Here is a 14607-nt window from a genome sequence, read left to right on the forward strand (position 1 = left end):
AAAATCATTTGTAAAAAAATCATATAAAACAAAAAGCGCTTTTCATGAGAGGGAGGAGAAATAATTCGAATATTCGATGTGTAAGGTCTACTATATGGCCATGAGATCTTGATTTATCTAACCACCATAAACTTTTGTCCATCATAGACCAGATTGAGTACTGGTCCATGTTAGAATTTGTCCACAAGTATATTGTCCTCACCACTCATATCAAAACTTTATGCATTGCAAAAAGTTGAAACCTCACAATCACAAATCTCCTCCTCCTCACATACATACAAGCTCTGCATGATTGAATTAAAAGTATAATCTAAAAACATTCTTTCCACTTGCTGTTCTAATATGTTACTATTTGCATGCTTAGACCCCTATTTACTTTCTGAAATACTTAACAGTTTCATTTACTAAAACTTATGTTCATATATTACATTACTAACAATGAGATAAAAGATCATATAGTAACAATTGTGATAGTAAGAGAAGATACAGAAGACAAACTTGAAAGAATGTATTTTCAGAATAGTAAACAAACAAGCACTTAAATTACATGAATTCCTTCTACCACATGAAGTAAATATATGAACGACAATAATCTTTGAAATAATACAATGGCTACAATTTAAATTGCAAGTTACTCATCAATTCTCAGTCAGACTCGGTAGTAAACCATTTATCTACAATGATGGTTCATCTACAAAAGATTTTTCACCTACAAACATTACTATCGACAATATGCGAGTTAGCCTAGTACCTAATTTAAATTTCAAATTCAGGTATACAAGTAGCAATGGCTTCTTCGAAGAATGTCAAGTTTATATATAGCAACAATGTTTTTCACTGTCGGTCTGTGCTCTCACAAAGGCCTTCCTATTCCGGTAAGCCTACGTGTCAACTCAATATCCTTTTTCACTGAGGCAAAAAATCAAATAACAGAGGTTAGTTAAAAAAAATAATTCATAATGGTCTAAGGAAAATACCCACTATACTAGATAAACAAAGTTCTGTTTTGTATTCTGTCCATTATTTTCCTCTAGATACATAAATCTCTTTTTGCGTCTTCAGCTCATCAAAAACTTTATTTATCTCTTATCAAAAAAAAAAAAAAAAAAAAAAAAAAAAAACTTTATTTATCAACCAGAAGACAGCATAAAAATATCTCTGCTTAAGAATGACTTGATTATTCCTGTTAATGTTATCTGCGACTGCAAACCCTTTACATGACCAGAGGTCGCAAGACGCAGAGAGTTCACAATGAACATTTATCACTTTCTTTTTTGCATTTTGCAACTGTTGCAAGTACCCTTTGCATGGTACAGCCATTAGTGACATTCTTTAAAAATTGACATATCAAGCGCTAGGCTTAAAACAATGTGTGATGTTCCCAGCAACTACACTCCTGCAATTTTCCTCTTTCTCTAGTATAAAGATTACTGACTGTAGAATATTGTTTGAATCTAATTAATATTAGTTACAGAAGAGTTCATCATCTGTATGAATGTAACCAAGATAAAGATTCATTCATCAAAATAAAAAGAAGTATATTTTCTACATGATAAATTCGAGAATAATGTGATTGATGAAAAGAAATTTGCACCCGTGAGCATAGCTCATTTGGTAGGGATATTGCATTTTATGTGCAGAGCCGGGGTTCGAACCCGGGATCTCCCACTTATTCACCCCAAGAGGTGAATTTCTAGCCATTAGCCACTTGACCAACAAAAAAAATAAATTAAATCAACTTACTAAGCGTAACACGCCTTGCGTGAAGTGCACAGAGCATTCCACATTCAAACATACGAACCAGATAGTCCTCAGCTGCCTACAGGGTTTTCAACAAACAAACAAAAAAACCAGAGAAGGATCATGTTCCATACGAAATGTAATATTAAAACAGGAGAAAAAAATACTCCATCTTTTCCTTTCTAAGGGCTATTTAAGATAATAGCACACAAGTTAAGAATTACAATTAATGTTATTGATTAAATTCTTACTATGCCCTTCACTTATACACTCACTACAAACAATTATATTAAACTTAAATTCAAAATCCATAAGATACACAATTCATAAGTCACCACTTAGCTAGAGTATTAACAAGAACTTAACAACTTTGAATATGCAAAATACAAAACACAGTTTTGAAAAAGTGCTGATACATAAACACTAAAATTAAGTAGTCAAATTCTAGATATCCCACCAAAGTACTTGCTGATCCCACCAATCTTACAAGCAATATTGTCAATCCCACGCTATTGAAAAAGTGCTGATACATAAACACTAAATTAAGCAATATTGTCATAAGATCACAATTTTGACTATATTGCCTGTCAGCCATCCATATCACGTCTCTCATCTTTGATATCTCCCCTAAAATGTCATCTCAGCTCCTGTACTTGCACTAGAAGATATTCTCACTACCACTAACCCACATACTACAGACATGAGCAATAATAATGTACTCCCACAATCCCCAAATACCAATATCCTCTGACAAGACACTCAAAGAGTCAAGAGGCCGTCATATTTAGCATACCATCATTGCTCCCTGATCATTTCAAAAACTTAACCATATTCAGAAATCATACACCCAATTCCCACTCATATCACACATTTTTCTACATCTAACAACCAACTCTTTAAAGTTTAATCATTTCCACATGCATATAAAGAAGCTGTGCAGCAGGAATGTTGAAAAAGTTCATTAAGGCTAAATTACTAGCTCTGTAGAAGAGTCAAGCATGCCCCCCCCCCCCCCCTCTCTCATCCAGAAGCTATCAGAGCTATAGGGTTACAAACAACTAGATATTTCGTTGGAGATTTACAGGCCATTGGTCCAAATGACCATTGTTTGTTAGGATACTGATGACTGATATCACTTGCATCTCATACAACTGGCATCTACAGTGAGAGTGGTAACAAGATTCTCATTTGGGTGCATGACAATAGGATGTGAAGTATCCATGGCTAAATTTTTCATAGGAAAGACAAAAATCAATAGAGGAAGAAGCTCTGATGCCATGAGGAAAAGAAACAAAGGAAAATGTTTGAACGGTTGGAGAATTCCTTCTTGGAGAAAATTTGGTTACAACTTACAAGTGTTGTATTACTCATTTACTCTTACTCTCAAACTGTAAGATGCTCTTTTCGCATACAAGGTAGGTTAAGGTTATAACATAACATATATTACAATCATGCAACTGCCATGACTGAACATCAACTAACTATAACTGTCTTAACCAATCCAGCTATTGTTCAGGGGTACCTACCGGTGACAGAAACAGAAATAATAAAGTTCCCATTCTTAAATGTTTTAAAACAACTCTACATTCTCAAATCAGTTTTTCATCTTTTATTATTTAATTAAGTCCCCTTTCGACAACTTCGCTGGAAAAGTTATGGGACATGCAAGGAAATTGGAAGGTTTAAACCCCACAATTTTACTCCACTTCCTTTAGTTTTCCCCTAAAACCAAAAACAGACATGCCATGTATGCCTGAAATATAACTGCTGGATTCGTCATACTTTAAATAGTATTGTAATGCATGTAATGCATATTAAAAATATAATTGAGCCTTCAACCCAACTCTTTGTTTCACTTGGATGTCTGATCAAATGCTTATTAAGGGGGGGAATCATGTTACTTAATATTAACTTTATTTTGTAGAGACTCTGAAATGAGAGCATTCTTATGCTCGGACATATAGTCTCTAAATCTCAATCATTGATAATCAATGGATAGTATGAAAGCAGACTTGGTAATATTCCAGCATTCTTTAACTGATCACATAACCATATAAGAATGCACTAAAATAAATATTCAAAATTGTAGGGGATTAAAATAAAATGAATGGAAATATTCTAAGTATAAAAAAATTTAATATCTAAACCAGGAAATGATTGAAGATGTTTGGGAGAAGTTAAAACGAATTTACTTTCAAATAATCTTTTCCTTAAAGAATACATTTGCAAGACAAATGAGGTAAGTTGCATCTTGCACACCCTCTAGTTAATACTCAAATGAGTATGAAATAAGTTACATACCTCCTGAAGTGCTTGTAAGGCTTCAGCCGTCCAGCGCGTGACCTGGGTTGAAAATTGGTTTGTAATCTGTCTGACCTGCAGGCACAAGTAAAAGAAAAGGCATTGCAACAACAGTGAGAACTGAGAACAAACTGCCCATAAGATCCAATTCATTCAGCCAAATATGTGACATGATATCATGCCAACAAATCATAGGGTCCAGTTTGAATTATCTTCTAGATTACTGAAGCTTCTCAACAGGTATAAGGACCAGGTTTAATTATCTTCTAAGTTATAACTTATGGGGGCTTTTCAATTAAAATAAGTGCATCTTCTTCACTTTCAAAAATGGCAGTATAATCTTGATTTTTATAGAGAAGTTAAATGAGAGACCTTCTAAACAAAATAAGATACACAGGCTAATTTCGACTATATAAAAAGAGGAATTGTTTAAAAAACTCATAATTATCATAAGATTCTTTCAGTAATTCTTTTTTACAAAAGTGATTATGGAGAAGTTTATCCGAACTAAACCCTAAGTAACTAACTCTAACTTGAGAGAAAAGTTCTTATCATATCTGGTTATAGAGATATTAGATGACAAAAAACACCCAAAATGAAATTAAGATGCAGAAATTGATTTCAACTAATTTCGCAATTTATTATTAAAAAGACTCGCAGTCATTGCAACTCCTTTCGATTTTTCTTATCAAATAATATCTTAATTAATAGCAAGCCACTGATTCCATATAGAGCATGCTCATCAATCAAACCACATAAAAATTGATAAAGTTCATTCACCCAAAAATTTCCTGTGAAAAACAAACAAAATAACAACCAAACTGTGACAACAAAAATGCAAACACTCCCCAAAACAAAGTTTTTCCTTTTTTTCCTAAGTTTGTTCATATAAACTAGAAACTGAAAAAGAAAAAAAAAAATTGTATAAAAATATCAATGTTTAGACTTAGCAGCTATGTAGCACACACTAGCACCAACACTTCAAATTGAAAGCATCTCCAATATCCCATGTCTCACATACATTACACGTGTCAAAGTCTGACATGTTTTAGTACCTAATATTGACACATGTAGTTTCTGAAAATGTCAATGTTAGGAGATCAAACACAATACAACTAGAGTTGTCTTACTCTCAATTCCTTATTTTTTAGCAGATCGAAAACACCAAAATTCTCTTAAATTACTATCAGGTATATGTATTAGTGACGTGTCTGGTGTTCGTGTTTCACAGCTAGTTACTAAAACCTAATTAACAGCATATTAAAAACACAAATCCAATTTTGATTTGTTACTTATATAAAAGTTACTACAATTTATAAAAATATATAGAATGAAAAGAACTTACACATCTTACAAACGGAGCACAAGGTATAAGTAAATTAACAGTTTTTTGAAATTTACGAATCTCACGAAGTGCTACTGTTCCAGGCTTAAACCGTCTTTTCTTCGTTCCCTGAGCCTCATTTGCTGAAACAACATTGAAACAGAACAAATTATAGATTAAACAAAATAGAAAAATTAAGTGTGAATTTGAGAAACGAGGGTTTTGAAATTGGAACATACGAGTGCGTGTACTGGGACTGGGACGAGGTTTCTGCTTAATTCTCGCCATTGATTTTTGGAACAGTGAGTGAGTGAAGTTGGAGAAGTTATTTTTGGAACCGCGAATTTTTGGATTTTGTAATATTATGCAACCAACCAAACACGGTCATTTCAAGGGTAGTTTGGTCATAGTAAGAGTTTGGATGTGACAAATCTAAAGTAAGTAGTCAATAAAATAGGAGAATAAAAAATTGTAATTTGGAACTATGAGTTTAGCTCAGTTGGTAAGCACATCGTACTATATGTATAGGAGCTCGTTCGAACCTGAGACACTTCACTTATTCACCTTTAAGGTGGATTTTTTAGCCACTTGATTATCTAACAACAAAAATATTTCAATCATTCATGATTTTCTCTATGCATGTAAACAAATAATATCGATCATTAATTTTATTTTTTTGTTACATAAGAGAAAAAATAAAGAAAAAGCTAACAAAGGATCACTCCCTAATAAACTCTACACCCCAAGCATCATCCCAGAGTGGCTTAACCAGATCTCTAGGAGGAGTAGGAACATTCACCAATGGCGAGTCAGAGTTAGCACCTAACTTAGCCAACACATCAGCACAAGCATTTCCCTCACGAAGAGTATGAGTAAGAATCACCTCCCAATCATTAGCTAGCAGCTTTCGAAAACAACAAATCTCATTCGCTAAACGATGATGTGCTGTAACCCCTTCCTTAATTAAATTAACAGAGAGTAATGAATCAGAGCAGCAAAGCATCTTACGGAAACCACGTTCCCAACACAGCTTCAAACCGTACCATATCGCCATAATCTCGGCAAAAAGAATATTCTGCATCGCAGCAGACCTATATAAACCCCAAATATAATATCGATCATTAATTTATTTATCAATATATAATATTACTAATACTTTATATTATTTAAAATGAATCTAATTTATATAAGAAAGTTGATTGTTCTGAAAAACTCTCAATTGCCCTTATTTAAGATGCTGTCATGTGTTCAAAGTAAGGGCAATTGGTGTCCAAAAATTTGGTAACTAAACTAAATGTACAAAACTAACCAAGTCATCTAAGCCATATGACATTTTTGTGAGTGAAAAGGAAAGGTATCATTGAGATTGGACCAAGCCATCTAAGTCAACCACGTGAAAATGACACTTCAAGTTACAAATGAACCATATGACATGTGACATCACTTGTTTTGACTATTTTAACTTCTTCCAATTTCGGTTTCCAATGTATGACACCAAATTTCAAATTCAATTTTTTTCCCTCTCTTTACTTATTCAAAATTCTATTCAATTGAATGTCTCTAAACAAATATTTTAACTATCGTATATGAGACAAAATATCATTGATAAAAAAATTCAAAATAATTATTATATGAGACAAGTTATAAATAATAAAAAATTTAAAAAAACTATTTTACACGGGATAAATTATGATGTATAAATTTTAACTATCATATATCGAATAAATTATAACTGATCAAAATTTTAAAATAATTATCCGTAGAAGGGATTTTTCGAATAAGTTGTGGTTACTACCATAAATTCTCAATAGAAATGATGCATCTTAAATTGTTTCTTATGGCAATACATTGTTCACATACAGAAATTATGTTTCATAGTCAAGACATGACTTATGGTGAACTCAAAAGTTTTCTTTTTTAAAAAAGCGTATTCATTTTGAAGTTTCGAGCCATTAAAATAATTATGGATGATGAGAATATGTAACCATTAAAAATTTCAAAAAAAAAATCATATGCGAGATAAATTCTAACTAATAAAATTTTCAAAAAAAGACTATTTTACACGGGATAAGTTATAACTGACATAAATTTAAACTATCATAATCAACCAAAAAAAATTAACTATCTTATACGAGATAAACTATCACTGATAAAAAATTTAAAAAATTATCATATGTGAGACAATTTCTAACTAATAAAACTTAAAAAAAAAAAACTACTTTTTAAGGGGTAAGTTATAACCGACATAAATTTGAATTATCGTATACGAGATAAATTATCACGGTTCAAAAATTCAAAATAATCATCAAATGTGACACAAGTTATAACTAATTAAAATTTCATAAAAAAAAACTATTTTATACGTGATAAGTTTTAACTAATATAAATTTCAAACTAACTATGATATATGGGGCAATTCTAACTGACATAAATTTTAACCATCACATATATTATAGAGATATTAATCCCTGTAAATTGAAAATAAGGAGACCAAAATTGCATTTAAGTCAAAAATAAATTAAAGGTCGTTATAAATTTTCAAAGTACAGTAAGAAAGATTTGACATGATTTTAAGAAAATATTTTAGACATCGTTGATAAAGTCTAATCACTATTAATGACAAATATGTATCTTGTGTTCTTTTTATTATAATTATCAAGTATTAATATTTTTGACGAAGTATTAATATATTTTTTGACAACTCAAATTTGTGGTTATATTTTTGTTTTTTTGAAGAAACCAAAATGATATATATATTAACAAAAAACGGCCTACCTAGCACAATTTGTGGTTATATTAGTATGAGTTTTATAATTTTTAGTTATATAAACATCTCATTGTCAATTATTTTTATATAAAAATACCTCAAAGTTTGTTTTTAGTCACTATAAAAAAATTTCAATAAGGAGAAAAGTAAATTTTTTTAATCAAAGTCGATATTATGCTAGACTGAATGATTGAATTGAGAAATTAAAAATTTGTTAGTCACGGTTGGTACAATCGTTTGACATATCACAATCGTTTTATTGGAACAATTTTTTTAACAACCTTGCAAAATCCAAAAAATTGTAATCATATTTTCATCACGAGCTTATATTTCATTTTACTGACTTATAACTTAAAATGCCATGTCATTTCATGATGTGACAAATCATCAAAATTAAAAACCAAATATATGAATTTTTAAAAATAGGGAGACCAAAATTACGGAAAAGAAAAGAAAGAGACCAAAATTGCTATTTTTTTATAGAGAAAAAATCGTTGATTTAGTAAAATAGGGGGACTATTTAACCTTTTTGTTAATAAATTTTTATTAAAAAATATTTATTTTTTTAACAAACAAAAACGGAATATATTAACATCATATAGAAATTCTGACTACCACAAGATGTGTCAGATAGAACCTCAAAAATTTACATACAACATACCACCGGAAAGAGTGAAACAAAAGCTTAGTCAATGCCCAAACAAACCAAATGGCTAAGTTGGTTAATTAAATAGAATCAAGTGTTGAGGAGTGCTAGCAACACACTCTTTAACAAAAACACTATAACACACTCTCTTCTATTGGTTAAAATTTATATGGGTCCCATAAAAGTTATATGGGTCCACATTTTTTTATGGGACCCATGTGAATTTCAACCAATAAAAGATAGTGTGTTGAAGTGTGTTTGTTAAAAAGTGTGTTGCTAGCATTATTCATCGAGTGTTATTTAGATTTTATATGAGTTAGGCTTTGTGTGTGGAAGAGAGAGAATAGTCATTGAAATTTTGGGGTGTGAATAGGAATAGTGTAGAGAATAGAAACCTAGTTGATATATTGGTTAAAAATCATGTTGAGCCTTCATTCACTTTTAGTTAGAATCCTATATATACATAGTGGAAATCATGAGATTAAAATATCAATTCACCCAAATGGAAGATTAGTGGAGAACTCACGTTTTATATCTTAGTTACTCATCAAATTGTTTTCCCTTGGTCCATATTAATTTGCCTTAGCAACCCATACCCATTGAAACTAGTGAGACATAGACCATCTCCAATAGTATAATACTTATAGGTACCACTTCTAATATAAGAACTCTCTCTCTCTTCTTTTTATGGGACCCACTTTATTTAATATATTCAAAAAAAATTAATTTGACAATATTATTTTAAATTAAATTTCAAATTTTAATGATGTGGAGTTACTGATGGGACCCATTTTAGAACTTTTTAAGAAATGCTCCATTGGAGGGGTTGAGTACCTATTAGGTACTATTATTAAAAAAATAATAAATTGATGATGTGTCTATGTGAGACCATTTAAGTACTCAAAAATGGAGTGCTCCATTGTGGATGCTCTTAGGTATTACTTCTAAAATAAGAATTCTCTCTCCTCTTGGACCCATCTTATTTTTCATTAAAATATTCTTTTCATTCAACTCTCTCTCCTCTTGCACAATTTTTCTGTAAAAAATTTAATGGTCCTCAATGATGTTTCAACAAGTGACACACATAATGGTCCTCATCCAAATCTCGCACTATATCTTCAAAGAAGAGCACAAATTCAAGATAGGCGGGCTCATCTTCAATTTCAACATGATCTTGTCGAGCATATTTGGCAACGTTTTGGGCATGATGATCAACAAAATTAATTGTTTTAAATTTATGTAATATTATTTTAAATTATTTTTTAATTATATCATTCTTAAAATTTGGCAATATTATTTTAAATTAAATTTTGTATTTTAATTATTTTTTTGAATTATAAAAAAATAGTACATACTAATTTTATCATTCAATCAATTTATATTATAAAATAGATAATTAAATAATAAGTTATTGTAATGATGTGAAGTTATTGATATGACCCATTTTAGAACTTTTTAAAGAGTGCTCCATTGGAGGGGTTGAATACCTATTAGGTACTATTATTAAAAAATAATAAATTAGTGATGTGTCAATGTGAGACCCATTTAAATACTCAAAGTTGGAGTGCTCCATTGTGGATGGTCTTATAATCATAAGGGTGCTGTTAACATGTGCATATAGGGCACATGTTAAGGTTTCTATAATTAGAAATTTGTATTTAATATTATAAACAAATTTAATGCTTAAAAGATATAATACACATGTTTCGAGAAAATATTTCTATATTTATATTCTTAACATGTGCCTTAGGTGCACATGTTAACATTTGCCTAATCATAAAAATACCATCCCAACATTTTGTGAAAGAAAAGATGAGGGTTTTAAAGAGACAATAATAAGAGGAGAAAAGAAGAAGAAAAGAGAAAGGAAAACCAAGTTAGAAAATAGAGAGGAAGAAGTGGAGCTAGGATTGTCTTCGAATCAAGGTACGAGAGTTTGATTTTATAATCTTTGAGATGAATTAATGGAGAGGAGAGAAGTATTCTTCTCTAGCTCAAACTCTTCTCATCTCTTTTTCATTTTTGGGTATGTTATGGGATTTTGGGAATGTGTTGATTTTGAATCTTTATGTTATAATAAGTGATTATGCATATTTGTTCATGATTTAGAAATGAGAAGCTATGATAAAAATTAGTACTTTATATGTTGTTGATGAATAATCCATGAAAAATGATTATGTTTGAGTGATTTAAGTTGTTTCAATAAGCTATAAGTGTAGTAATATTTAAATATGAATTCTGGACTGTTTTAAGTGATTATTAGGAGCTTATAAGTGCTTATTTGGACCAAAATCGAGCCAAAACGTGTCCTGCAGAATTCTGTTGAATGAACAGTGCATTTGCGACGCACTTGGCCGACGCTAATCTGCAACTCTGTTCTGTCGACCAATCGTTGACTTTTGTTTACTTATTTAGCTGAAACCCATCTTGCCCAGTTTTTCCCGTAGATTCCGATTCTGGTGTCCATTTTCTGAGATTATGTTTGGATGATGATGTTGCTTATATTTTTGGCATTATTTTAGTTTAAATTAATTTTCGTATGCTTAATTAATTGGAATTGATGAACCCTTGAATGATGTGTGACTTTAGTGTCTTGTGAATGAATATGTTGTTGATTAATGATGATAGTTAGGTTATTGATAGATAATGATAATCATGATGTTGATTATTGATGATGTATTATGATTATACTGATGAATTATTGATGAATAAATCTTATTGAAGATTAGTGTGATTATGTGATGATTTATGATGTTGAATTATTGATGATGTAAATGATGATTTATCATGAGTAGATGTATTCTAAAGACGATGATTTAGAATATTTGGATTATGCTATCCATATTATGTCGATGTTATAATTGAGATAAAACCATATGTTTGGTATATGCACATTCATGCATTCATAAGTTGAGTCTATTGATGAGTATTCTAGAGACGATAATCTAGTTTACTGTTGTTTTAGAGACGACGATCTAAAACATTTGGAATAAGTTTTCCAAAATTATGATGATGGGTACCACATGCATATAAATATGTCTAGAGGACATTACATCTAATTGCATTAAGAATTATGTGACATTCTTACTTGATGAATGGTAATTGACATCGTTATGCTTACCTTTATATCTGATATTTGTCTGAACATATTTGTTATATGTCTGAGTTGTCTGATACATATTGGTATATGCTTATCATGTTGAATAATTGTATGAGATGAATTTATTCATTTGTTTGACTTTATTTAGGTTTCTGATATACCTTATATTAGTCACTATTTATGGTTATATTATCTAACCCTCTGTTTTATGTACTTGCTGAACTGTTGGGGTTCAGGTTTCTCAGGTTATGAGTTTGTGGTCGAGTTATCGGTGAAACTCCGCTCTGATTATGACACGGGAAATGGTTTATCGAGTCTTGTACTTGTATTCTTATTTTAGAAAACAATTTTTATTAAGCGAGGTTTATGCTAATTAGCAATGTTTTTGAAGTATGTAATATCTAAAACCGCTATTTTATATTTTATCCCCGACTTCGAGTCGTTTTAATTTTATTATCCGTTGCGTATTTTGAAAAGAATTTTCTATAGTTAGATTTATTTAAATATTGGTTTTGGGTGTTACAATCTTAGCCTTAAACCCACAATTATTCCGGTCAATCCACATAACCCAAATACAACATAACCAAATGAGTTGCAAAAGAGAGCGGCGAGCTGGCAAATCTCATGTTAAAATTATCAATTTCAGTTGGCAGTGATGCAGGGGGTCGGGGTTCGAACCCCGGTCATCCAGTTATCCACCTTTAAGGTGGAATTTCTGGCCACCAGGCTACATGATCAATTTTTTATTTATTAATTTCATTAAATTTAAATAATAAAAACTGAGGGTTGGGATGAGTAGCTTAACTGATTAAACTAGAAAAAAAAATTAAAACTGAAAAAAAAATGTTTAAATAATAAAAATCATTTGTCAAAAAAAATCATATAAAACAAAAAGCGCTTTTCATGGGAGGGAGGAGAAATAATTTGATGTGTAAGGTCTACTATATGACCATGAGATCTTGATTTATCTAACTGAAGGGATATCAAGAGGTAGACTTTTAAAACTCTTTTAAAAATCAAACTCAAGAGAGGAAAAACCCCTTTGCTGGAACACTTAGAACAACAAGAATCACTATGAGTTCATATGTCTACTCAGTCCACACGAACAGCCCCTCTGTCTACAGTGCTAGCTGTGAATGATCGAAAGTAGAGAGATTGAGAGAACAAGAAATCCTAGTGCGGCTAGGTTTTCTAATAGTTTTTCACGTGAAAAATAAGTCGGTACAAAGGTTCTATTTATAGAACCACTTGTGTGTACCATTCCTTATGGTGTACTGTATTTCTCACTTAAGTCTACCGTACCTTACGGTGTACCAAATTATAAATGAATCTCATCCATTTAATTAATCTCTCTTCTATCTGTTCTTATGTGTGTGACCCTATAGGTTCTCGGAATGTTGGCAATAATATTAAATCATATATTTAATATTATAAACAGTGAGCGGTATCTAGCAACACATCACTGCTACCCAAGCGACGAGAATGTCATGTGATCTGACGAAACCTTTCTGTGATAACGATCGTGTGTATAATTACCCCTTTGCCCATTATATCTATATTGAACACATGGCATAGATCGTGTCACCCTTGTATGGTTCAATATCTTATTTCTTGATCCCAGAATATACTGAGCAACGAATAAGCTCAATATCTTATATTGACTTAGTTCGGCGTGGCCACGCATTTTATCAGTCATATTCCATCAAGAGGCCTACATATATTGCTCCTGTTATGTAGGAGGGGCAAATTTCATCTAGGTCACTCCTGTCCCTCAGCTTGATTTGTGGAGTACCCATCAACCGACTTTATAGTCATCCTGTTACGGACAATGTTTGAACGGCAACTAAGCACTCTACTCCACATCTAGGGTCCATAGTGGTTTCAGGTCGAAGGGTGGTATACACCATTATCATTATGAGAATAACTTATGACACTTTTCATAACATACTATGTAGTATTCTCATAACGGGTCAATCCAATATAAATATTACTCCTAATATTTATATCTACGTGAAGACTTGATATCTCATATCCATGACTCGTGAGATGAGGTCATCAGTCTACTCACATAATAGTCTCTATATTTTACTGTTATCCCACATCACAGTAAAACTTGACTATGGATACTTTAAGAATAGTGTCCTTATGTTTAATGGAGTCTCACTATTAAGTCACACTTAATGTTCCATTAATTAGACTAGCTATTCTAGGGACTTTATTAGTTTGAAACAAACATAATAAAGAAATGCCTTATTATATATATATATATATATATATATATATATATATATATATATATATATATATATATATATATATATATATATATATATTAAATATATAAATCAAGGTCATGATACAAAAGAAGATTCTATCAAAAATAGATTGGCTTTTAGGGCTTACTCCAACAATCTCCCACTAGCACTAAAGCCAATCAGATATTAACTCAACATCTATTGGACTAGCGTCATCATCAAGCATCTTCTATGCAAGATTTTCTATTAGTGGATAAGGAACTCTTTCCTATGTTGGTTACCCGATACATCTTCCAATTTACACTTTTGATCTTCTATCAAAAGGAAATAAAGTGTCAAAACTTGTATTTGAATCGTTGGTGAGATCTAGTTTTCCGTTGCTTGCAAGATTAAACCGTTACCATCTTTAATGAGGTCAAGGGAATCTGCAACGTAAGGAAAACAATTTTCTTCCTCATCTTATGAGACAAATGA

The 14607-nt window shown here is 31.2% G+C and overlaps 2 protein-coding genes across 2 annotated transcripts; both read right to left on the minus strand.

Annotated features, from left to right (window-relative positions):
* Positions 1-594: 594 nt before the first annotated feature.
* On the minus strand, positions 595-5717 carry LOC123881572 (histone H3-like centromeric protein HTR12). The gene is made up of 5 exons (XM_045930288.1): positions 5605-5717; positions 5387-5508; positions 4042-4116; positions 1744-1819; positions 595-909 (listed from the first exon to the last, which is right to left on the minus strand). The coding sequence occupies exons 1-5, from the start codon at positions 5651-5653 to the stop codon at positions 854-856; spliced, it is 378 nt and encodes a 125-aa protein (XP_045786244.1). The 5' UTR covers positions 5654-5717; the 3' UTR covers positions 595-853.
* Positions 5718-6083: 366 nt separating this feature from the next.
* LOC123923008 lies at positions 6084-6419 on the minus strand. The gene has a single exon (XM_045975655.1). It carries the CDS (start codon positions 6417-6419, stop codon positions 6084-6086), a length of 336 nt encoding a protein of 111 aa, XP_045831611.1.
* Positions 6420-14607: the final 8188 nt, after the last annotated feature.

The sequence above is a fragment of the Trifolium pratense genome, linkage group LG4, assembly GCF_020283565.1.
Source record: "Trifolium pratense cultivar HEN17-A07 linkage group LG4, ARS_RC_1.1, whole genome shotgun sequence".
Lineage (NCBI taxonomy): Eukaryota > Viridiplantae > Streptophyta > Magnoliopsida > Fabales > Fabaceae > Trifolium > Trifolium pratense.

What these genes read in the sequence shown, in the direction of transcription:
- LOC123881572 (XM_045930288.1), bottom strand. Translation starts at nt 5,653, where the DNA reads ATGGCGAGAATTAAGCAGAAACCTCGTCCCAGTCCCAGTACACGCACT. An exon ending in CAGTCCCAGTACACGCACTC is followed by an intron (nt 5,509 to 5,604) that starts GTATGTTCCAAT and finishes ATGTTGTTTCAG; the next exon opens with CAAATGAGGCTCAGGGAACG. An exon ending in GTGCTCCGTTTGTAAGATGT is followed by an intron (nt 4,117 to 5,386) that starts GTAAGTTCTTTT and finishes TTGTGCCTGCAG; the next exon opens with GTCAGACAGATTACAAACCA.
- LOC123923008 (XM_045975655.1), bottom strand. Translation starts at nt 6,419, where the DNA reads ATGGCGATATGGTACGGTTTGAAGCTGTGTTGGGAACGTGGTTTCCGT.